Source organism: Molothrus ater, chromosome 20 (assembly GCF_012460135.2).
Source record: "Molothrus ater isolate BHLD 08-10-18 breed brown headed cowbird chromosome 20, BPBGC_Mater_1.1, whole genome shotgun sequence".
Taxonomy (NCBI): Eukaryota; Metazoa; Chordata; class Aves; order Passeriformes; family Icteridae; genus Molothrus; species Molothrus ater.
This window is the reverse complement of record NC_050497.2, coordinates 2,543,687-2,566,831: the sequence shown is the minus strand read 5'-3', so window position 1 is coordinate 2,566,831 and position 23,145 is coordinate 2,543,687. Positions and strand designations below refer to the sequence as shown.

At 50.2% G+C, this 23,145-nt stretch overlaps 1 protein-coding gene across 1 annotated transcript in view; it reads right to left on the bottom strand.

Annotated features, from left to right (window-relative positions):
* Positions 1–23,145, bottom strand: part of LOC118693554 (collagen alpha-1(I) chain-like) — a 95,550-nt gene that overhangs the window by 44,331 nt on the left and 28,074 nt on the right. The window contains 5 exon segments of the mRNA XM_036394218.1: positions 2–248; positions 12,713–12,850; positions 13,490–13,685; positions 14,862–15,020; positions 15,980–16,127. Of these exon segments, the coding sequence (XP_036250111.1) occupies positions 2–248; positions 12,713–12,850; positions 13,490–13,685; positions 14,862–15,020; positions 15,980–16,127 (888 nt within the window).

Below are 23,145 nucleotides of genomic sequence, written 5' to 3'. Positions count from 1 at the left end.
CCTGAGCTTCTCCTGAGCGCTGGCCTGCCGGGGCTGATGATTTTATTGTAGGTGGAGTTCAGCAGCTCAAAGCCTTCATCCTCGATGGAATGGCTGCCCTCATCCTCCTCCTCCTCAGCTGATGGCATCTCGTGAGCATAGAGGGAAGCCAGGGCACTGCCATCAGGCTGGAGGTTGAGGGTCCCCTGGGTGTCCTCCCACGGCCAAGGTGGCCCCGGGGCCAAATCTGAACTGGTGAGTCTGGAGTCCTGAAAAAGGAGAAGGGAAAAAATGAAGTTTGAAGGGTTCACTTATTTTTTCCCCTCTTTCCTGCCCAGAGAGGTGGTGGAGTCACCAGCCCTGGGAGTGTCCATGGAATGAGTGGATGTGGCACTGAGTGCTCTGCTCTGGGTGACACAGTGGGGATCGGTCACAGGCTGGACTCAATGGCCTTGGAGATCATTTCCAACCTTAATGATTCTATAATTCCTCATTTCCCACACGCAGGAATGCTGCTGGGGGAACAATGCAGGGCACAGCTTGTGAGCACCGGGCAGGAGCCCTCAAATTCTGGGACAGCTCATCCAGAACAAGCAGACACTGCACCCAGCTGCAAACCAAAACTCACCTTCCATCAGGGACACCTGGGCAGGGCCTGCCCACCTCCCAGTTTTTGGCATCAGTTCTCCTCCCACTGAGCCACCTCTGTGCCATGCACATATCTGATGTCTGGGTTATCAAAGTCATCTTTTCCAGGTTGGTTTTTTTTTGCTTTCCTGTTGCACAGATGCTCACGGTGCTCACAACAGGCACCAGAGCTTTAGGATTTTATCACCCATCTGAGAAATAATAAATTAGGTTTGGAAAATCATTTCCCCCTGGCCTGACACTATTTTCCTGAAAAAGGAAGGGCTGGCACTGAAGGGAGCCTGGGGGTCTGGGCATGGCCAGGCACTGCCACCACTTCCCACAAGAGGAGATGGGTCATGCATCCCTGAAGAAAACTGGGGAGAGTGGGAAACAGGGAGAATAAACACCACTGATAAAGAGCTGCCCTTGAAGGCTGTCCCACCATGGGAGCCTGCTCTGTTACCCTTTGTTAGGTTGTTTTCATAGAATCCCAGAATGGTTTGGGTTGGAAGAGACCTTAAAGCCCATCCAGTGCCAGCCCTGCCATGGCAGGGACACCTCCCACTGTCCCAGGTGCTCCCAGCCCTGTCCAGCCTGGCCTTGGGCACTGCCAGGGATCCAGGGGCAGCCCCAGCTGCTCTGGGCACCCTGTGCCAGGGCCTGCCCACCCTCACAGGGAACAATTCCTAATTCCCAATATCCCATCCAGCCCTGCCCTCTGGCACTGGGAGCCATTCCCTGTGTCCTGTCCTCCATCCCTTGTCCCCAGTCCCTCTCCAGCTCTCCTGGAGCCCCTTTAGGCCCTGCAAGGGCTCTCAGCTCTCTCTGGATCCCACAGCCCAACAACAGAAATCCAATCTGGAGAGCAATCACTGAAGAGTTCCAGCAGATGTAAAAAGTGGCAGCAGGGATCGATGTGTCCCTTCATCCTCTGGATTCTGCTGTTCCTGCACATCCCAAGGCTCCTGGTGCTCTCCTGGGGCAGTGGTGCCAGCAGGTCAGAGGAGCTCAGAGCCCCCACCACACAACTTCCCCCTGGAGCAGCTGCAAATCTCCAAAGGCTGGGAGGGGGAGACAGCACAAGGCCAGGAGGAGCCTCCTGGATGCTTGCACCAATTTAATTTAAGGCAGTGACTGTCGCAAACATCTTTTATGGAAAATCCTTTCCTTGGGATTTTTCCTCCTGAGAAGCTGAGAGGCCTCAGGAACAAAATGTAACCAATGGTTATCTGCTGCTGTGGAATGCAACAGGTGCATCTGGGATTGGGCTCATGTGGTTGTTTCTAATTAATGGCCAATCACAGTCAGCTGGCTCAGGCTCTCTGTCCCAGCCACAAGCCTTTGTTATCATTCTTTCTTTTCTATTCTTAGCTGGCCTTCTGATGAAATCCTTTCTTCTATTCTTTTAGTACAGTTTTAATATAACATATATCATAAAATAATAAATCAGCCTTCTGAAACATGGAGTCAGATCCTCAACTCTTCCCTCATCCTCAGACTCCTGTGAACACTGTCACAAGTGACTTGCCCAGGGCTCTCTCTGACCTCTGCTGTCACCTTGAATGGTCCCTGCAGGTCCCAAGGGCTCTGTTAGCCCTGCAACCTCCAGCAGTGCCCCAGCACTGCCCTTGGATGGGGGAAAACTGCAACACTGGGAGAAATGTCCACACTCAACACCCAGACACTGACTGGAAAAGGAATGAAACTGCAGAGTTCCTGCATTTCAAAATCCCACCACTTTTCCACCCAGCACCACTGAAAGCACCTCAGGCTGGGCTGGTGGGTGTGGAGCTCCTGGAGCTGCTCTCCTGGAGGAGCTGCAACATTTCCAGCAGCCCCCATGGCCACCAGCCCTGCCTGGAGCTGCTCTGTGCTCCCACCAGGCTCCATGGGGACAGGGACAGCGTGTGGCATGGCACCTGGAGCTGGTGGCACCAGCCCTGCCTGGAGCCTGCTCCCTTTGCCTCCATGGGGACAGGGACAGCGTGTGGCACCTGGAGCTGGTGGCACCAGCCCTGCCTGGAGCCTGCTCCCTTTGCCTCCATGGGGACAGGGACAGCGTGTGGCACCTGGAGCTGGTGGCACCAGCCATGCCTGGTGGCGCCTGGTGGAGGAGCTGCCTGAGGAAGCAGCTGAGAGGAGTCACTAGAGGGAGATGCAGCCCCACGCTTGCCTTGCAGGGCCGGCAGGGAGGACCTGGAGAGTCCTTCCCATCCTTCTTCCCACATTCCATGGGCTGAGCCCTTCACCTGGCTCCCACTCTGGGCAAGAGGTTTCACAGGGGCTTCTGAGAGCCAGAGAGAAGTTTGATAAGAGGATCCATGTTCACCCCTGGAAGAATTTCCTACCAAGGTCATTGACACAGAAACCAAGAAAGAAAGAAGGAGGAATAAGAGAAACCTGCAAGTGCCTGTTCCAATGAGCACTTTGTTTGTGACCAATGAGTAAAGTGCAAACTGATGAGTTTGTAAGGATGTATAAAAAGCATGCAGGCTAGAATGAAAGCAGTTTGAAGCCTTCTGAAAATGGAGTGTGTTGCTTTGTGTTGTGACCATCGCAACTCTGACACCATTCTGTCCTGCTCCACTGCCTGGGGAGCACCAAGCAGGGAAAGCAACAATTTCCCAGCCAGAAGGGGATGATCCTTCAGGTGAGAACCCAACAGGCCAAGCCCCATCTGGGGTGACCCCAGGAGGCAGAGGAGCTCCAAAGGCAGCAGGAGCTACTGAAGCTTTGACTCTGCTGCCATCACATTGGAGATTTCCCAGCTCTTCCCATCCCAAATGCAGGAGAAAAGGGAAATTTTCACTTTTAAGTGTTCAGCTTTTAGGTTTGAAGAGATTCTTTTGTAAACACCTGAAGTGGGGAGCTGAAAAAAGAGTTGAAATAAAGAATTTTTCTTTCAGAAATTAAACCATGAAGCAGCGCGGTTTTGATGTTACATTTTTGGTGCTTTGGGGGGTTTCTGATTAAAAGCAGGTCTTGAAACACACCTTTAATGGTGAAAAAAAAATAAATCAATGTATTTCAGCTTCCCAACTTGATCTGTATTTCTTCCTCCAACCAATTTTTCTAGTTTTGATCCGAAGTGGTAATTTCCTTACAACACATTTTGCAATCCCCAGGACTGGAAAGTTCCAGCTACAGCAACTTGGTGCCCCATTTTGTACACTTGAAGTGGAAAATGAATGGAAGACAGCAGCACCTCTCTGCTCCACAGGGCTGCCAGATCAACCCCAGGGGCAACAACAGCCAGAAATTTAAAAACGAGCTCCTCAAAGGACAGCTACCTGTGGATAACAGCTGGCAGATGGTGTCAGGGAATGGTTTGGGTTGGAAAAGACCTCAAATCCCATCTCATTCCACCCCTGGAAAGGGCAGGGACACTGTCAGGACCCAGGACATCCCTCTGGCTGTCCTGAGCAGCCCAGACCCCTGCCAGGGGTCTCACAGACCCTGGCACAGAGCCCAAGATGCCCCTGTGGGTTTGATTATGACCTGTGGAGCAAGTTACCAACCTTAGATGAAGATCTGCAAGCCATGACAAATTAAGTAGAATGATAGTGAATTTATCACAAGGTGAAAATGGAGAATTTTGGGGTTTTTAGAATGGGGGTTCAGGGGCAAGATGGAGGGATCTGGGTGTGTCCAGCCTTTCTCCTTCTTGGCCTCCATCTCCTGCTGTGATGGTGGCACTTTGGGATTGGTTTAGAGTAGAAGCTCAGTGTCTAACATGGTGATAGGTATTGTTAAGTAATTGTAAACATTGTACAGGTAGTTTTTAGTATAAAAAGATAACACTGCCCTGGGGGCAGGCAGAGTTCCTCTGACTGTCTTACTGAGCAGACTTCAGCTGGACAGGAGAAAGAATTTTATAGATAAGACACAATAAACAACCTTGAGACCGAGAACTGAAGAGCTCTGACTCCTTCTTCAAGCACTGGGCTGGGAAAAGAGACTTTCCAACTTTCCTTGGGCTCACTTTGACCAGCTAGAGATCCTGACAGGACACCTTCAATGGGCCAGGTTGCTCAAATCTCCATGCAACTCAACCAGCAGGAGAGGAAAAGTGTGGTGAGAATTCCCAAATCTAATTAGGCATGAGCTGAGAGGAGCTGCAGGAGCTGGAGAGCTCAGGTTCCCAAGAGGTGATGCTGGTGCAGAGCAGCCCCACAGGATGTGCCAGCCTGGGAACCCCAGTGGGAAGCCACATCCAGGCCTGGCAGCCGGCACAGGGAGCCCAGAATTCCCACACAGTAAAGAAAAAAAGGGGTTTTAATTCAACTTCAACACTTGACATGGGAAAGGTCCACTCTGGAAACTCCCATCTGGCAAGGCTCAGGGGAAAAGGGGCTCTAAGGAGAAATTACTGAGGCACAAGGCTGAATTATATTGGTTTGTGTAAACACAACTAAAAGCCAAAATCAATAGAATCCATCCTTGCTCCTCCAAAGTGGCCAAATTTAGAGGAGAACCAGCTGAGAGGGACAAATTGGGAACAGCTCTGAAGCTGCCCAAAAGCGTGAGAGTCGAGTGAGGCGTGTGGGTGTGAACTCCCAGAAATTCCAGCTGGGAGGTGGGGAAGGAGCCCAGATTGGAAGCAGCCATTAGGGATGACAAAACAGAAGGGAAAAAAGAAGGAATTGGCACGTGGCAAGCAAGGCAGGGTCTGTGATTTGCAGAAAATTGGATTAAAGAAGGAAAATAAAGGCAGGAGAAGTGTCTGCCCCAGCCACATGTTGGGTCCCCATTGTCACCACCTGGGAAGAGCTGGAGAGCCCCAGCTCTGTCCACACTTAGAAAATCCAGATGACATAACCAAATGACAAGGAAATACTTTCCATTCCAGAGGTTTCTCAATCCCAGCCCCAGAATTCCACCCCAAAAGCATTAAAACCTCAGGCTCTCCCCAGGATGAGCACTGAATTCTCAGTTTGGCTCAGAGAGCTGGGGAAGCTCCAGGGGACTGACTGGGAAAAGGCTTTGTGTTGTGCCAATATGGAATTTAAAAAAAGAAAGGCATAAAAAAGGCAAACAGGAAGCTTTGAGTAATTACAGACCTCTTCCCTCAAGCTGAGCCCAAGCAAAATAACAGAACAACTGATATGGGGCTCATTAATAAAGAAACCACAGATATGCAATTAATGCCATGGTTTTGGAAAGGGTTTCTAACTTGGTATCTTGCCTGAGGAGCCTAGGAGTGTTTTATTGACAAAGATAACAATGCTGCTGCACCTCTGGAGGCCTTTGCAGCTGGAGCCATGCTCCAAAAGCTCCTCAGTGGCAAAGGGGTTAAAGCCCAGCTTGGAGCATCCCTGTTTTCAGCAGCCCAGACAACCAGCATAACATTCTGCCCTAATTTTCAGCTGGGTCAGGCTGGGCAAAACAGAGTTCAAAGCTCAGGGTCTTCTCCCAGGAAACAGATTTTTTTAATAGAAGCCTTTTCCATCCAACAGCCAAAGGTACAACGTGATTCACTCAAGTTCAAGAGATAGACAATTTTAAAGTATTTTTTTTCTAGCACTTTTTAGCATCAAACCCCTAGAAGAGGCTGCATCATAAAAAAAAAAAAAAAAAAAAAAAAAAAAAAAAAAACAAAAAAAACAACAAAAAAAAAAAACCTTAAAAATCAAGGTTGGACTGATTTAAAGGAGCAATAAGTGCCAGGAAATGCCATGGGCTGTGGTGGAAGGGGATCCCAGGTCAGGTGCCAGCTGTACCTGAGGAACTGCAGCAGCCACAGCAGGGCTCTGGAGGGGATAAACCCCTCCTGGAGCTCAGCACAGCCCCTCTGCTGTGCCCTCAGCCCTGGGCATGGCCCCCTCCTCCTGCAGCTGCTCCACACCAGAGAGGCAGGAGCCATTTACTCCATGGAAACAGGAGCAGCTCAGCACAGGGATCCCCCAGCCCACAGGGGCTGAAATGATTGCTCACCCATATCACACCTGGGTGCTGGATTTGGGGAGGGAATACACTAAAATAATAAATAAAATAAAATAAATTAAATAAGCAATAAATTAAAAATAATTAGTTAAAAATTAGATTATTTTTATAAAATAAATAAGCTAAATTATTTGTAGTGCCAGATCCTAAAGGGGCTCCAAGAAGTTTGGAAGTGGGGGGACATTTTACAAGGGCATGGAATGATAGGACAAGGAAGAGCAGTATATACTGGAAGAGGTTTAGATGGGATATTGGGAATAAATTCTTGCCTGTGAAGGTGGGGAGGGGTGGGATGGAATTCCCAGAGAGGCTGTGGCTGCCCCTGGATCCCTGGAAATGTCCCAGGCCAGGCTGGACAGGGCTGGGAGCAGCCTGGGACAGTGGGAGGTGTCCCATGGGAACAGGATGGTTTTTATTTGGGGATCCCTGTGACCCCTCAGCAATGCCCCATTTCCCAGGGGGATGTTTGGGGCTCCCTGATGTCCTGCCCAGGCTCACATTAAAGCAGCCCAAAATCCTGAGCATCCCTGCAAGCCCCCCATGGCGGGGCCAGGAGGGTTCCCTGTGCTCCCAGCACTGCTGCCTCACCTTCCCAAAGGAAAGGCAGGAGCAACCCCATCCCTCAGGGTCCTCAGCTGGGAAGGAAGGCTCTGCTGGCCCTTCCCAGGGATGTGGCTGCCCAAGGAAAGGGCCATGGAGCTGTAGCAGTGTTGGGGAAGATGAAACAGGAAAGCCTTATCAATATGATTGCCTGGCAAAAGATTTTGAGAATATAGAAACTATAAGGGAGATTGAAATGAAAGCAAGCTTTGAGATCCCTCAGTTACTGAACAGCTGGAAAACAATGGTGTGGCCAGCTGAAGGTGATCCCCTTTTGATGGAACAACACCCTCTGCTTGCAGACAGGCCCAAGGGTCAGAGCAGACCCTGCCAGCTTGGCAGAAGGGCCCAAAGAGGAGTTTGTAGGGTTTAAAATGTAACACAGGATGGTAATGGAATGATTCTTATAGGCTGTATGGAAATGCTGTAGGATTTGTATCTTGTACTAGATTGGTTAGTGAGAATTAGAATATTCAGCACAGAAGAAGATTTATTGTATTGTAATGGGAACTTCGCTCTCTTACCCCTTTTACTCCCTTATGCTTTTGCTCTCTTACCCTTTTGCTCTCTCACCCTCTCATCCTCTCCCCCTCTCTTCTCTCAGGCCTGCTCTGAGCTGTGCCTGGCAGCTCCCAGCAGGGCCCTGCCCCCAGGCCCTTTGCAATGAACCCCAAGTTCCAGCCCTGGCTCCAGAGATCTCTCATCTCCATCCATCCCCACTGTCCAACCCCTCTGCTCCTACACAGCAGGACACGAGACACTGGTGGGAAGAACAACACCCTGGGAATCTTCTGGAAAAGCTGATGAGCAACCAAAGCCCCTGCTGCCACACTTCTGGCATGTGACAAGCTCTAAAAGCCAGCAAGGCACAAAAGCTGCCCCCAGCTCATAAAATTTAGTATGTAATTTAGTATGGCATTAGTGTAATATACTATGGCTTAATAAAGCAATTGTTCAGCCTTCTGAATCATGGAGTCAGAGCACATTACTCCCTGGCTAGAGGAACCCTGCATCAGTATCTGAGCTCTGCAGGGGCTGAGATATCAGAGCTATCAGGAACAACACCTCAAGATAAGGCCTGAGAGCAGGGAGACAGAGCTGGGCTCCAGCTGCCAGTCACATCCCCACAGGGATATTTGGTGTTATCCCAGCTTATCCAAGGAACCAGCAGGCCCAGAATCCAGGGAAACTGAAGGTGGAGGAGGAACAGTTTCCCCATGAGGGCTTGTCTTTGATAGTGAGGATGGGCCAAGCCTAAGCCTTTGTGATGGGCTTTAAAGCCCAGCACCAGGAGTATGTGCAAGTCCTGACTTCCACAGGCTGCAGGCTGCTCTGACTGGGCAGGAAGGATGGAATTTTAGGACAGAGTGAGCCTGAAGGAGTGATTCCACACGAGCTGTGCTCACTGACAAACCCAAGCATGAGAGAACAGAAGCGCCATGACCCAACCAAGCGTTTCCACAGAGCTTTCACAGCATTTTTAAATCAAGCAGGTATTTCCCAGCTAGTCTGGACTGCCCAAGAATTAAACCAGTGAAGTTTTGTCTCTGTGGGGTTTCAGCTTTGACTGTTTGGTGGATGGCTTTAGGATCCCAGGTTAAGCTGCCTTGGAAAAGCCACTCAGTTCAGGAACCCTCCTGCTCACCTTTAGGACAGGCAGTCTAAGAGAAAACAAAATGCAGCAGGAGTGGCTCAACACCATCCACGTCCCAAAGATTGCTCAGAAATGGCAATTTATTCCTCAAAATAAACCTGCCAAAAGGAGTGGGCTGCAATTCAGGTATCACTGCCAGTGACAAACTCACCTATTGCCTCCCCCCATTACATCTTCCTCTGCCATCACCCTGAGCCTCCATAATTATTTAGCTCTAATTAACAATTAAGGAATCCACCAATGTACTAATTTACTTCAAAATGAACAAAGGAATTAGAAAGCAGAGCTGTGGCCTGTGCCTGCAGCAGAGCTGGGCTGCTCCTCATTACTCCCAAACTCCTTTTTTATTCCTAATAAATCTCAATGCCAAAGATTCCAAGGCGCCTCTGCTCCTTATTAAGTACTTGAAAAATAAACTTGTCCCAAATCCAGAATATTGTTCATTTTCCCCTGCAGACCTATGAATTTCAGCGCTTTCCTTGTTATGGCAACATCTTGCCAGGGTCTGGAAGAACCCACAGGTGGGAATCACATCCCAAAGAGGATCCAGCAGGATGGCAGAGCCCTTCCTGAAGTGCCCAGGAAAGGTAATTTTGCCACTCCAGTTCATTACAAACCCACAGCACATCCCCCTGAGCTGCTGAGCCCACAGCAGAGGGATGGACCTGGCTGCCAAAGGCCACTGAGCCACTTCCAGTTTGGAATTATCCAGGGGTAGCCAGGCAGTAGAAGCCAGCTGAGAGAAGAGAGACTGTCCCCAAAGAGTCACCAGACACCAGGAGGGTGAGGGGAATGAAGAACTCCAACTGTTCAGGCACACACACACAAATCTCAATTTGCATTTGGGTTTTCCCCTCAGTGTGACCTCAGTGTTCACAGAGGTCCGAGGATGAGGGAAGAGATGAGGATCTGACTCCATGTTTCAGAAGGCTGACTTCATTATTTTATGAGATATATTACATTAAAACTATACTAAAAGAATAGAAGAAAGGATTTCATCAGAAGGCTGGCTAAGAATAGAAAAAGAATGGAATGATAACAAAGGCTTGTGACTTGGACAGAGAGTCTGAGCCAGCTGACTGTGATTGGCCATTAATTAGAAACATCCAACATGGACCAATCCCAGATGCACCTGTTGCATTCCACAGCAGCAGATAACCATTGGTTACATTTTGTTCCTGAAGCCTCTCAGCTTCTCAGGAGGAAAAATCCCAAGGAAAGGATTTTCCATAAATGATGTCTGTGACACCCTCAGGATGTGTTTGCGTGGACTTGACCGACAAAGCTTGGCTAAAAACCCCAAATAAAGCAGGAACATAAGGCCAGCCTCAGTCAGAGCACTGCCTCACGTCCCCAGCACATGCACAAGAGCTGGGGACACGCTCCAGGCTCCAGCTGGGGGACAGCAGCTCCAGCAAGGAGCTCAGCACCAGGAGCTCCAGTGGGACTGGGGGGCAGCCACCCCTCTCCCAGCACCAGATCCCAGGAAGCCACACCAAGGAGGGCCCCCAAAGCACAACCACCCCTCCCACAGAGAGCTGCAGCCCTTCCCAGCTCCCCAGTGACAGCAGGGAGGTGCTGGGGGTGCTGATCCCACTGTGGGCAGGAGCACTGGGCATCCTGCTTTATTCCAAATCCTGCTGACCTCACCTCCTTCCCTGCGGGATAATCCAGCCTGGCTCAGCTCCCAGGCACATCCACAAATCCCCTGGGTAGGCATTGGTCTGATCCACCTCATTCCCTGCCCCACCACCGCCCCTCTGGCTCTGTGCAAATGCTCAGGAAGGTGAGCTGAGCCCTCACCATGACCTCCACCAGCTCTGGGACATGGCAAGGAACCTTCAAACCATTAAAGAGAGAGCTTGCACTAAAGAAAATAACACCAACAGCCAAGAAAATCATCATTAGTGGCATTGTCTGGGTATTTTGGCTTTGCCTTGTTGCTTATTAGAGACAGCCTGGGGGTGACAGTACAGGGACACAGGAAGGGCAGTGCAGGAGCCATACCTGAGTAGATGAATCCTGGATTTCATTGGTTTCTTTTGGCACCTGGAGAGTTGGAGAGAGAGAAGAGGGAAAACATCACTGCCCAAGGACCAGCAATGCCTTCAGCACGTGTTTATTGCTGGCTCCAGGACTGAGGAACTGCCTCTGCTGGCCCAGGAAACATCCAGGGAATGCTCAGTGAGAGCCAATCCTCCCCAGCAACAGCAGGGAATGGCTTCTGATCAAACCTCTCAAGAGTCTGGGTGGGTTTTTTGCAGTTTCTGTTGATTTGGAAACTCCTCAATCCTGAGGAGGGCCTGTTACTGTTACATTTTTTGAAAAATCTTTTTGCCCAGGATTTTTTTCCTGGGAAGCTGAGAAGCTTTATAGAAAAATGAAAACAATAATTATTTGATTTGCTTTTCTTATGTTTTGCTGTTTTGGAATGTGTTTAAACATTGTTTACCCACAGGTGATTGTTTCATTGGATTCTGGTGTGAATTATTTTGACTTAATGGCCAATCAGGGCCAAGCTGTGTCAGGACTCTGGAGAGAGTCAGGAGTTTTCATTATTATCTTTTTAGCATTCTGTAAGTATCCTTTCTGTATTCTTTAGTATAGTATAGCATTCTTTAATATAATATAGTAACATAAAATAATAAATTAGCCTTGTGAGAACATGGAGTCAGATTCATCATTCCTTCCAACGATGGAGGTCCCAGAAAACACAACGAGGGCCAGCAAGGGATGGGAACTGGGGGGTCCCACCTGCAGGAAATTTACTGATGCTTAAAGTGAAGTTTTCTGCTTAATGGGTGAGACCCCAGAGCCATTCATGGAAGAGCTCCAGAGCTCAGGACAACAGAGGTTTCATTTTGGGGTGACCAGGGGTTGCACTGGCCCCTCGGGGTTACCCTGGCCACTCCTCTGTCCCCCAGAGCAGGAGGTGAGCAGCTCTGTGTCACACTCAGCCAGCTCCTCAATCCCTCATCTGCAGGGCTTGCCCACAAACCCTCCTCTTCAAATCACCAACACAACCCAACACAGCCCATGCAGGGCTGTCCCAGGTGCCACCACTCCCTGTTCCCTGCCTGGAGGTGCTGGCTCCAGCATCCCAAAGGAATCCCTGGGCAACAGCCAGGCAGGGCAGTGCCCCATGTTCCCTCCCTTGGCACTGCCCTGTCCCAGCAGCTGTCCCAGCTCCTCCCCAGCCCACAGACATGGGTTACACACCACGGGCAGGCTCGTGCCAGGCACTGACATCCAGCACTCCCCTCTCTCCAGCTTTTTCCAGGCTCCTATGAAGCACTTCCTATGGAAGGTAGCTGGCCTAAGATGTGAGGAATTTCCCTGGGCCAGCTCCAGCTCCTGAGGAAAGCCTGGGTGCTTCATGTTTTGGGGGATTTATGATGTGATCTCGGCTTTTTGACACGGATATGGTTGTTGGAAATTTGTTGAACGCCGCAACGAAAGCAAAGTCCCCCAAATTTCCATTTTCCAGCAATGCTGGCAGGACAGAGGGACAGCTTCAGGAAGGATGATGTACCTAAGGGTGCAATGCTGCTGGGAGTGGGCAGGAGTGATGTCCAATTCCCAGGACAGCTTTACCTCTTCTCAGAAGCACAGCTCCAGCTGCAGCATTACTCAAAGCCACCCACAAGAGCACATCCAGTCACAGCCACCCCCAGGCCTTCCCTGGATCCCAAACTCTCCCTTTAACTCACTCTCCTTGGCACCAAGCCCATCTGTGACTTGAAGGGATGGAAAAGAACCACCCCACCTCCTCCTACCCCATCCCAAACTGGAGATCCCAGCAGTTCCAGACAACGCCCTGGGTTGGGCCTTTCCTTGGGATCGTGTGACACTGAGGAAAAGCTTGGCCCAGCAGTCCCTAAATGTGTCAGCTGTCCCCAGGCACACCTGTGGCCAGGCTGCTGGGAGCTCCCATGGGGCCCTGTGGAGGCTGAAGGAGCCTGGGCACGTCGAGTTGTAGCTGTGGCACTGCTCAGCAACTGCTGCTGGGTCCCCCATCACGAAGGTGAGCTGTTGGAGAGCGCCCTGGAAGAGACAGAAACCAGAGTTTATGTTCCTGCTTCTTCCAGAGCAGAGGGAAAGGTCTGGAAGGTCTGCAGGGGAGGTCATCTCCAGCTTCTCATAGCCAGGGATTTCTTTATGGGATGGTTTGGGCAATGAATGTTCCCTCTGCAGCTTCAGGAGTTGCATGCAAAATGTCCCAGGGTGTTCCAGCCTGGCCTTGGGCACTGCCAGGGATCCAGGGGCAGCCCCAGCTGCTCTGGGCACCCTGTGCCAGGGACTGCCCGCCCTCACAGGGAACAATTCCTAATTCCCAATATCCCATCCAACCCCACCCTTTGGAAGTCTGAAGCCATTGGACACACTTCCCCAACCAGATCTTTCCATGCTGACCACACAGAGACTTCTCCTCATGGTCCAAGTCATGGCCAGCACCAGAGGATGAGTGGAAATCAAGCCCAGAGGTGACCTGACTGCTGCCCCTTGTGCTGCCCTGACCCAAACCCAAGCCCTCTGCACAACTCCAAGCCTTTCCTAAGTTCATCCTGCCCAAGCACGGAAATAAATGTTGTTTTGGGAAGAGAAGGCGATGGAAATGGATTCCATCAGAGGGAACTTGCAGCCTCATTCACACAGGTAGAGCAGACCCTGCCCAGCTCTCACCTTAAAGGGGATCTCGAAGGACTCGATGAGGCCTCCAATGATGATCAGCCCCTCAGTGTTCACGCCCATCCCAAAATGGTTGGACCAGCTGACTCTGTCCACCAGCCGACAGTCCACATGCAGCTCCAGCCTCTCCAGGGAGATGCTGAGAGCCACCTGGTGCCAGTGCCCATCGCCCAGGGAGGACACTGGGAACCTGAGGGGGAGGGAGGAGACACAATAACCTCATGCCACACCTGATCCAGGAGCAGGCTTCACCCCTCAGCAGCTTCAGGGTCCCCCAGGTGTCCATCCTCAGTGCAGACATGAGGAACAATCAAGAATTGTTACAACACCATCACTTGTTTCCCATGGATTTGGGGATGTCTACAACCCCTCAAGGCATCTGAGAAATGAGTGGGGTTTGAGTCTTGATTTATCCCCTAGGGATCTGAACCTTTTGTTCTTTGTTTTGTTTCTGTTCCAGATTGCAATGCAAGATGTTTTCCATTGCCATCTGTATGGCAGATCACCTTTGTCAAGTGGGCAGTTTGCCTTATCTCTCTCTTTGAGTGACCACATTCACACCCCCTGGGAGGGGACACCTGCTGATAACAGCCATTGAATGTCCCTGCATGGCTGATAAGAACTACAGCATCCCATTGGGAGATGTGAGCCCAGAGGGAGGAGCCAAGCATTCCTACCCAGATATAATCCAGAGGTTTGGAGACACCAGCACGGCTTCTCCACAGGATTCCCCAGAGGAACAGCAGCTGCCTCTCCTTCCACTGGATCTTCAGAGGCAGAATCCATCCTTCTCTACAGGATCCCTGCTCCAGCAGAGCCACCCCTGACACTGCAGGAGGGCTGCAGCCACAATTCCAATGGGACTGCCACCAACACCCTGACCCACAGGGTGTCAGGCTGGGTTCTGACTCTGGCAGTGTTGTTCTAGTGCACTGCATTGTTCATTTTATCCTTTTATTTTTTTTTTTCTTCCTGATTAAAGAACTTATTTCCTGCTCCCATATTTTTGCCTGAGAGCCCCTTAATTTAAAATTTATAGCGATTGGGAGGGGTGGGGAGGGTTTACATTCTCCATTTCAGGGGAGGCTCCTGCCTTCCTTAGCAGACTCCTGTCTTTCCAAACCAAGGCAGTTTCCCAGAGCTGCATCATTTTGGCAGAGTGGAGTTTGGCAGTGACAGCCTGCACCAGGTCTGAGGGATATCACCTTCCTTCAGCTGAGGTGAGCTCAGCACTGCCCAAAGCCCACCAGAGAGGGAAAGCCTGACCCTGGGCCGAGGGAGAAGGGTGGAAGGAAGGGGTGGAAGGAAGGGGCGGAAGGAAGGGGCGGAAGGAAGGAAAAACACCACCCCCTGGGCTGGCACTTACTCATAGTGTCTTCTCCTCGTGGTGACAAAGACCAGGGCATAGGGGTTAACCCTGATCTGGAAGAGCACGCGGCTGCGGTGGCTGAGGATGGTCACCAGGCTGGTGTCCTCCTTCAGAGAGTACCTGAGCTTCAGCAGCACACTCAGCTCGTCTGCAAACCTGGTGGGAAGAGGGGACACGTGCCATTGTGCAGCGGCTGCTGCTGCTGTGTCACCATCAACTGAGCCCTTGCGATAAAAAAATCTGAGTCACAGCACAGATGAACGAATGAAAAGGAAAAATAAAGGGAGAAAAGAGCCAACAATTGTTCCAGTTGAGAGGTTCAAAGAGAAGCAGCCAGGCCTAAATTAGCACTGCCCACACAACCTCAGCACAGGGTGATGGGGCCATGCCAAGGTGTCCTTCCTGCACCCAGCCAAGAACGATCAAAGAACCCCAGAATTATTTGGGTAGGAGGAAACCTTCAAGCTCATCTCATCCCACCCCCTGCCATGGCAGGGACACCTTCCACTGCCCAGGCTGCTCCAAGCCCTGTCCAACCTGGCCTTGGACACTTCTGAGGACAGGAAAAACTGTTCCAAAATGTAAGAAATGAAGGAAGCCCTGAGCTCAGGGCACAGAGGGGCTGAGTTATATCCATGTGACCATGGAATGGGCTCTCCAAGGAACTTCTCAAACCAACAGCCACACCTTAGATGGTTTTTGAGCTGCTCCAAGCCCTAGTTAACCTGGCCTGGGGCATTTCTGGGGACAGGACAAACTGCTCCTAAATGTAAGAAATGAAGGAAGCTCTGAAATCAGAGCAGTGGCTGAGTTATCTCCATGTCACCATGGAATCAAGCTCATCTTATCCCATCCCCTGCCATGGCAGGGACACCTCCACTGTCCCAGGCTGCTCCATGCCCCATCCAACCTGGCTTGGGGCATTTCTGGGGACAGGACAAACTGTTCCAAAATGTAAGAAATGAAGGAAGCCCTGAGCTCAGAGCACAGAGTGGCTGAGTTATCTCCACATCACCATGGAATGGGCTCTCCAAGGAACTCCTCAAACCAACAGCCATGCCTTAGATGGTTTTTGAGCCCCAGCACCCCATTCCCACCCCCTGGAGGGAGGTTACCTGTCCCCAAAGGCCTCCCTGGTGGGGATGTTGAGGGTTGCATACTGCCCGATCTCCAGGATCCTGCACTTGCTGTGGTCGTAGCCAAAGGAAACATTGCTGAGGTCCTGGGCATGGAGAGTGATTTTGTCCAGCAGGTTCACCTCATCTGCATTGGGGGAGAAGGGACAGATGCTCAGTAGGCTCAGGAACCTCCACCTCAGGGCTCTGCTCTGTTTATTCTCCAGCAAGAGAACAACAGACAAATTGGACAACAGACAAAACCTGCAGGAAGAAGAGTGTCAGTTTGGGAAAATTAAAATTCAGTGCACAAATTCAGCAGACTCAGACCACAAAAGCCATTCAGACAACTTCACAAACAGCCAGATTTTTGAATCACAATGTGAGTTTGGAGGCCACTGTCCCAAAGGTAGGAAGGGCCATTCCTTCCCCAGCTGTGGTGGTACCTTCACAACCACAGAGTTGGGATGCTCAGGACTGTAAAGCAGAGCCTGGGACAGAAATGCCCCAAACCACATGTCCTGGAGCAGCTGGGTACAGGAATCCTGCTCATCCTTTCCCAAACTTCCCTGTGGATGCTGGAAATAAAGAATTGGAGAAAGAATTCTCACCATGAGAAGCTTTTCACTCCCTGGTGAACAGACTTTCTCTTCCCAAGTTCACCTTTAACTAAGGAATCTTTGAGCTACAGAAATACCTGAGGAAAAATGTGGTTTAAAACCTCAAGGTTTCTTTTTCCTCTCCATTAGCAAAAAGACTTGCAGACCGCAGACATCTAAAACCAGATCCCTCCAGTGTGGCAACAACCCTGCCACCAACAAGGAGTGGGTGTAAGAGCCTGAATGAGGGATGTGGGGCTCCAGGCAGCTCTCCAAAATGCAGTTTATTGTATCCAAAATGCAGTTTATTATATCCAAAATGCAGTTTATTGTATCCAAAATGCAGTTTATTATATCCAAAATGCAGTTTATTCCATCCAAGAGGTCACAGCAGCCCAGGGTCATGGGTGACAGAGCTGTGCCCACAGCTGTCAGCTCCAGCTGCAGGCAGGCCTGGAGACCCTTTGGGTTTGGTCACAATGCATTCTAGACTTTTCTTTTGGTCACAATGCATTCTAGACTTTGCTTTTGGTTACAATGCATTCTAGACTTTTCTTTGCTGTGCATCTTCATACAGTAGAACCAATCTATACCTTAACTATTATCTACAGCCTATCATAACTACTGTAATTACCATATTCATGTCACTGTTCTCCAATCACTCAAAGTCAGTACATTACAGTTTAAGCTAGAAGTTGTTTTTCAGTTTTCTTGCAGTGGAAAATTCTGAGACCTTTTTCTACTTGCAGCTTTGCTGCCTTGTTTGCCTGTGCTCTCTTTCTGCTTGGTAAAAACATCTTCTTGTTTGGGGTGGGTTTATCCTTTGCTCTAAGCCATAAAACCCCTTCTAACTAACACAGCCTTTGCCTCCTTGGTTATCCAGTGAGACTGGCTCAGCAATTCTTTTCTTCTGTATCAAAACTTGCTTCCATCTCTATTCCTTCATCAGATTCTACATCCAAAATCTTTCTGCCAAGCACACACATACCTGTGAGACTTTCTTGTCAAACTTTCATCCTTGCCAACAAATGGGGACAAGGGGCAGGCTCAGATCAACAGCCCTGTCCCAGCCCTGCAGGATCACTCCAGACCTCACAGTCCCTTTCCTGGGAGGGTCTGGACAATCCCACTCGGTTATTTGTCAGTGGGAATTGTGCCAGCACCATCTGCATGAGCATCTGCCATGGCTTGGGAAGCATCCAGCCCCTTCACTCCCTGGAATTCCCACTGTGGCTGAGGTGTGAGATTGATTTGAGGGCAGACAAACAGCCCCGGGCACGCTGCGACCTGCCAGGAGATATCCACAGCCAGAGAGGCAAAATAACAAATCAATCAAGCAGAAAACAGCTTTGATCTGCTTCAGACACTCGTGTGTCACTCCTGACACCACCTCCTTGGAAGATTCTGCATGGAAAAGCTCTGTGATGGCAAAGAGGGGAAGGGATGGAGGAGATGGGGCTGTTTGTGGGGAGCTGTGACTTCATCTGGGATTTCCCCAGCTCCCCACATGGGCACAGCATCCACTGGATTCCAGGCAACTTCTAAAGCCCTGCAAAATGAAGGTGCAGCAGCTTTTAGCAGCAAGAACACAAAAAAAAAACCTGGGACCAAGCCAGAGGGTGCAGGGTTGAGCCCCTGGGAACCCTGAGCAGCCAAAACCCCCAGAGGCAGAGCCAGCAGAATTTATCAGCACAGCACAGGAATTAATCCAAGAGAAAAGAGCTCACGGAGGGGAAAATATCAGGAACATTTGTCCCTCTCAGCCCCAAGCATTCTTGGGAGTGATTCCCTCACTGCTGGCATCAATGGAAGTGCCAAGACCTGCACAATTCCATCTTCAGGGGCTGCAGCCCCCACCAGGGTCCTGGAGATCACAGGCACTGAGAGCTCACTGGGTCCTGCCAGGGATGTGATTCCCACACCTGCTGCAGCTGGAACCGATGCCTTGTGCAGGCTGGCCCAGAACAGAGGCTGGACAGAGCTAAAGAGTAAAGCAGCTGGTCCAGGAGCTGCTGTGGGGAGCTGGAGCACCACAGGACAGGCAGGCCTTGTGAACAGGCACAGATTCCAAGGGGGAACAGCCTTGGCATGGGAGATGTTCCACAAGCAGCCCCAGGCAATGAGGGATCAGGTGCAGGTCCCTCCTGGAGCACAGTCAGTACGAAAAGGGAAGCACAGGCAGAGGCTGGTGTGGAAACCAGGCTGCAATCAGGTGTGGAGTCCATCCAAGGGCAGAGATGGGACAGAGAGCAAAAGGACAAGGAGAGAAATCCCATCCAGAGAAGGCCCACAGCCCATGCAAGAGGCAAAGACCCCCACCAGAGCTCAGGCCAGGGCTGAGGGCACAGGGCTGAGCTTAAATGGGGCTGCTGGGATGAGCTGGGGGTCCCAGGTGAGGCTGCTCGGGGTCATTAAGGCCCATTAGTGCTATCAGGAATCAGATGGGTTTTAATAGTGACTCTCCATCATCCCATCCCAACCCAAGGTGTTCCCTGAGGGGCACCCCCAGCTGCAGACACAGAAAAGTGACCACCCATATTCTCCTTTGGCTCGTTTCAATGTGTGAAATTTCCACTGAGCTTTACTTTATCCCCAAAAGAAGGAAAATTGTATTAAACAGCCAAAAACTGGGGCCTTGGAGAGCTCCTAGCAGGGTCTGTCAGGCTGAGTCATTTCCCCTGGATGTGGCACTGGTTGGAACCTGAAATAACAGGGCTGGCCAAGCCCAGGGGACAGCCCTGGCTGGGGAATGGAGCCTATGACCTAATGGGCCTTTCCCCCCTCTAACTCCTGATTGCCTGATGGAAATGTCCTGCCAGGACTCTGCTTAGGATCACTCCAAACTCTGCATCAGAGAGGCTGGGATATCACAGCTCCAGATTTAACCAGGAAGGTTCCCTGCATTAGGTGATGGAAAACCAGGGTTCCATGCTGGGCCTGACACCAGTGACACCAGCACCAGGCATCCAAACCAGCACAGCCCACCTGCTCCACCTCCCCTGACATCCCATGGTCATGGGAAGATGCTGGAGGCTGTGTAGGAATGTGTCCCCTGTTAACAGAGTGACAAAACTCTCCTTTTTCTCCTCAAAAAGGAAAAGAGCCCAGAAGTTTCTCTCAGTTGGGTAAAAAGCCATCTCATAGGACCTGGGGACTTCACCTCAAACTTAAGGATAGCTAATTGGTAAAGAGCCAAAAAGTCCCACCTGAGCAATTTACTTGAAAAAGAAGAGAACAAAGAAACTAATGGCTTTTGTGAGGTGTTTTACCAAGAGCAAGAAACTTTTGCACCTAGATCAGTTTTTCTCTATAAAGAATTTTGTTATTTTGCCTTTTATTAAAACCTTTTTGTTTCCAGCACTACCACAGAAGCCATCCTGCTGATTTTATGCCTTCTAAAGTAGCTGAGCTATCTTGGGTGTGAAATAGATCTCCAAAAGCTTATGAGACCTGGCTTGAGGAGATCCCCATTTCAAGGCTGTGCCTGACTTTATCTGGAAAAAAAATGGCAACTTCCCACTTGTTTGGAACTCCCTGGTGGCTCTGCACGTTGGCTGGACAAGCTCAAGAACACCTTGGCTGTCACTGTTGAGTCATGAATGACACAGACTCCCAAGGCATTCAGAAGACTAATTAGCAAAAGAGCCCCATTAATTTCATCCTCTCTTCTTTTATAGCTTAGTTTGCTACAGGTGGACCTGATTGGTCATTTAATTAATACATTTCACCTAATTGGCAAATTAACAAGACACCCATTTGTAAACAATCTTATGAGAATAGCAGGAAAACAGCTATTAAAAAACACCACCTGCAGGTAATTATTAATAATTGGCTATCACTGTTGATCTCCAGCTCCCTGAAGCTTCCCAGGCTGATTCTGGGAAAACAGAATCACAGAATGAGCAGGTTGGAAGAGACCTCCAAGATCATCGAGTCCAACCCAGCCCCAACCCCTCCACTCAACCCTGGCACCCAGTGCCACATCCAGGCTTTGTTAAACACACCCAGGGATGGGGACTCCACCACCTCCCTGGGCAGCCATTCCAGAACTTTATCACTCCTTCTGTAAAAAACTTCTTCCTGATATCCAACCTGAATTTCCCTTGGTGCAGCTTATCTAGCTTACTTCTCCCTCTGACCAGAGAGCTGCCACCACACTTGACATGGAGTTTATTGCAGGCAGCTCTTCCTGCTTCTCCTTCCATCCCAGAATTTCTCGTGACAATGCCCACAGCAGCCAGCACTGCCTGTAGCATTCACATCCTCTGGAAAAATCCCTTTACCCAGGATTCTTCTCCTGGGAAGCTGAGAGGCCTCAGAGAAAAGGAAAACAATTTTCATCTCATTTACTTCTCCTGTGCTGTGCTCATGTGGAATGTGTTTGGAGATTGTTCACCCACAGGTGATTGTTCCATTGCATTCTGCTGGGAGTTGTTTTCACTCTTTGGCCAACCAGGGCCAAGCTGTGTCAGGGCTCTGGAAAGAGTCAGGAGTTTTCCATTATTATCTTTTTAGCATTCTGAAGTATCCTTTCTGTATTCCTTAGTATAGTACAGTATTCTTTAGTATAATATAGTATTCTTTAATATAATATAGTATTATTTAATATAATATAAATATATTATATTTATGTAATATAGTATTATAAAGTATTATATTCTTTAATATAATATAGTATCATAAAGTAATAAATGAACCTTCTGAGCACATGGAGTCAGATTCATCATTCCTGCCTTTGTTGGGGCATTCCCAACAAATCCAGTAACTGCCAGTGCCACATCCACTCCCTGCTGCTCCCATTTCCCTCCCCATCCAAGCATCCCTTTCCGAGGGCACTCCAGAAGGCACCTGAGGTGAGCTTTGAGCTTCAGGACTCACAGCTCCCAGAGCTGCTTATGCAACAGGATTTGAACCTCCTCCTCCCTGCTCCGCAGAGCAGGGATAATTTGGGTCTGACCCCGTGGCTGCGAGTCCAGAGGGGACAGAGCCAAGGCAGGAAGAAAAGGAACAAGGGCATTTCCCACAGAGGACACCAGAGCCATTATGGAAGAGTGAATGCAGGCACCCACCCACAGAGAGGACAGCGAATTCCAGAGGAGAGAAACCTTCTGGGAAGAAAGAGCTCGGCTGCACGCATTGTCTGGGCAGGAAAAGGGAGCACAGGTTCTCCTGGAGCTCATTACCCACAGCTGCAGCTGTGCTGCCCCTCCTTTGTGCCTGCCCAGCACGGGGGGCTCTGCAGGGAGGGGATGGGGCTTCTGGGGACAAAGGCTGGAGGAAGGGCTGCTGCAAGGAGGGATGACCCCCAGTAAGGATAAGCTGGGAAAAGTAGGGCAAGTGGCAGGAAAGGAAGGGAGCTTTGGGAGCAGGGGAGAGTTTCAGAGCTGCTGAAGGCACAGGGTGGGCACAGGAGTGTGGGAGCATCAGGGGGTAGGACAGTGGGGATGGACGGAGATGAGAGATCTCTGCAGCCAGGGCTGGAACTTGGGGTTTATTGCAAAGGGCCTGGGGGCAGGGCCCTGCTGGGAGCTGCCAGGCACAGCTCAGAGCAGGCCTGAGAGAAGAGAGGGGGAGAGAGGATGAGAGGGTGAGAGAGCAAAAGGGTAAGAGAGCAAAAGCATAAGGCAGTAAAAGGGGTAAGAGAGCGAAGTTCCCGTTACAATACCATAAATCTTTTCTGTGTTGAATATTCTGATTCTCACTAACCAATCCAGTACAAGATACAAATCCTACAGCATTTCCATACAGCCTATAAGAATCATTCCATTACCATCCTGTGTTACATTTTAAACCCTACAAACTCCTCTTTGGGCCCCTTCTGCCAAGCTGGCAGGGTCTGCTCTGACCCTTGGGCCTGTCTGCAAGCAGAGGGTGTTGTTCCATCAAAAGGGGATCACCTTCAGCTGGCCACACCATTGTTTTCCAGTTGTTCAGTAACTGAGGGATCTCAAAGCTTGCTTTCATTTCAATCTCACTTATAGTTTCCATAATCTCAAAATCTTTTGCCAGGCAATCATATTGATAAGGCTTTCCTGTTTCATCTTCCCCAACACAGGAGTGTGGAAGGGACAGCTCAGCCTTCAGCTTCATCCTGCTCAGGGCAAATCCCAGCTCTCCAAGCCAGCATGGAAATCTCATCCCATTAACTGAAGGGGAGAGGTGTGGGAGGTTGTCTGCTGGCCTTGTGGGGCCACGGGGAGGGTTTGGGACATGGAGCGAATTGATATCCTGGAAGCTGAGCAAGGAGACCCCTCTGAAGGAGGGAAGGGCTGGGGGGAGCCCACAAGGACCAGCTGCTCTGCAGGGTTTGGTGGCCTCGCTTGATTTGGGGTTTTTTAATAGGAAATGTAAAAAGAAGCCATTTTCAACCTTTCCAAGATGTGCTGAGGGATCACAGAATCATGGCATAGTTGGGTTGGAAGAAACCTTTAAAGGTCACCTCATCCAACCCCCCAGACCCCTGAGAGCTCCTCACCCATCTCCTTCCTGACAGCTCCAGAATTAACCCCACCCAGAGCTCCTGGTCCCTGGGGAGGGGCTCTGGTGTCACCCCAGCCTTGCCCAGCC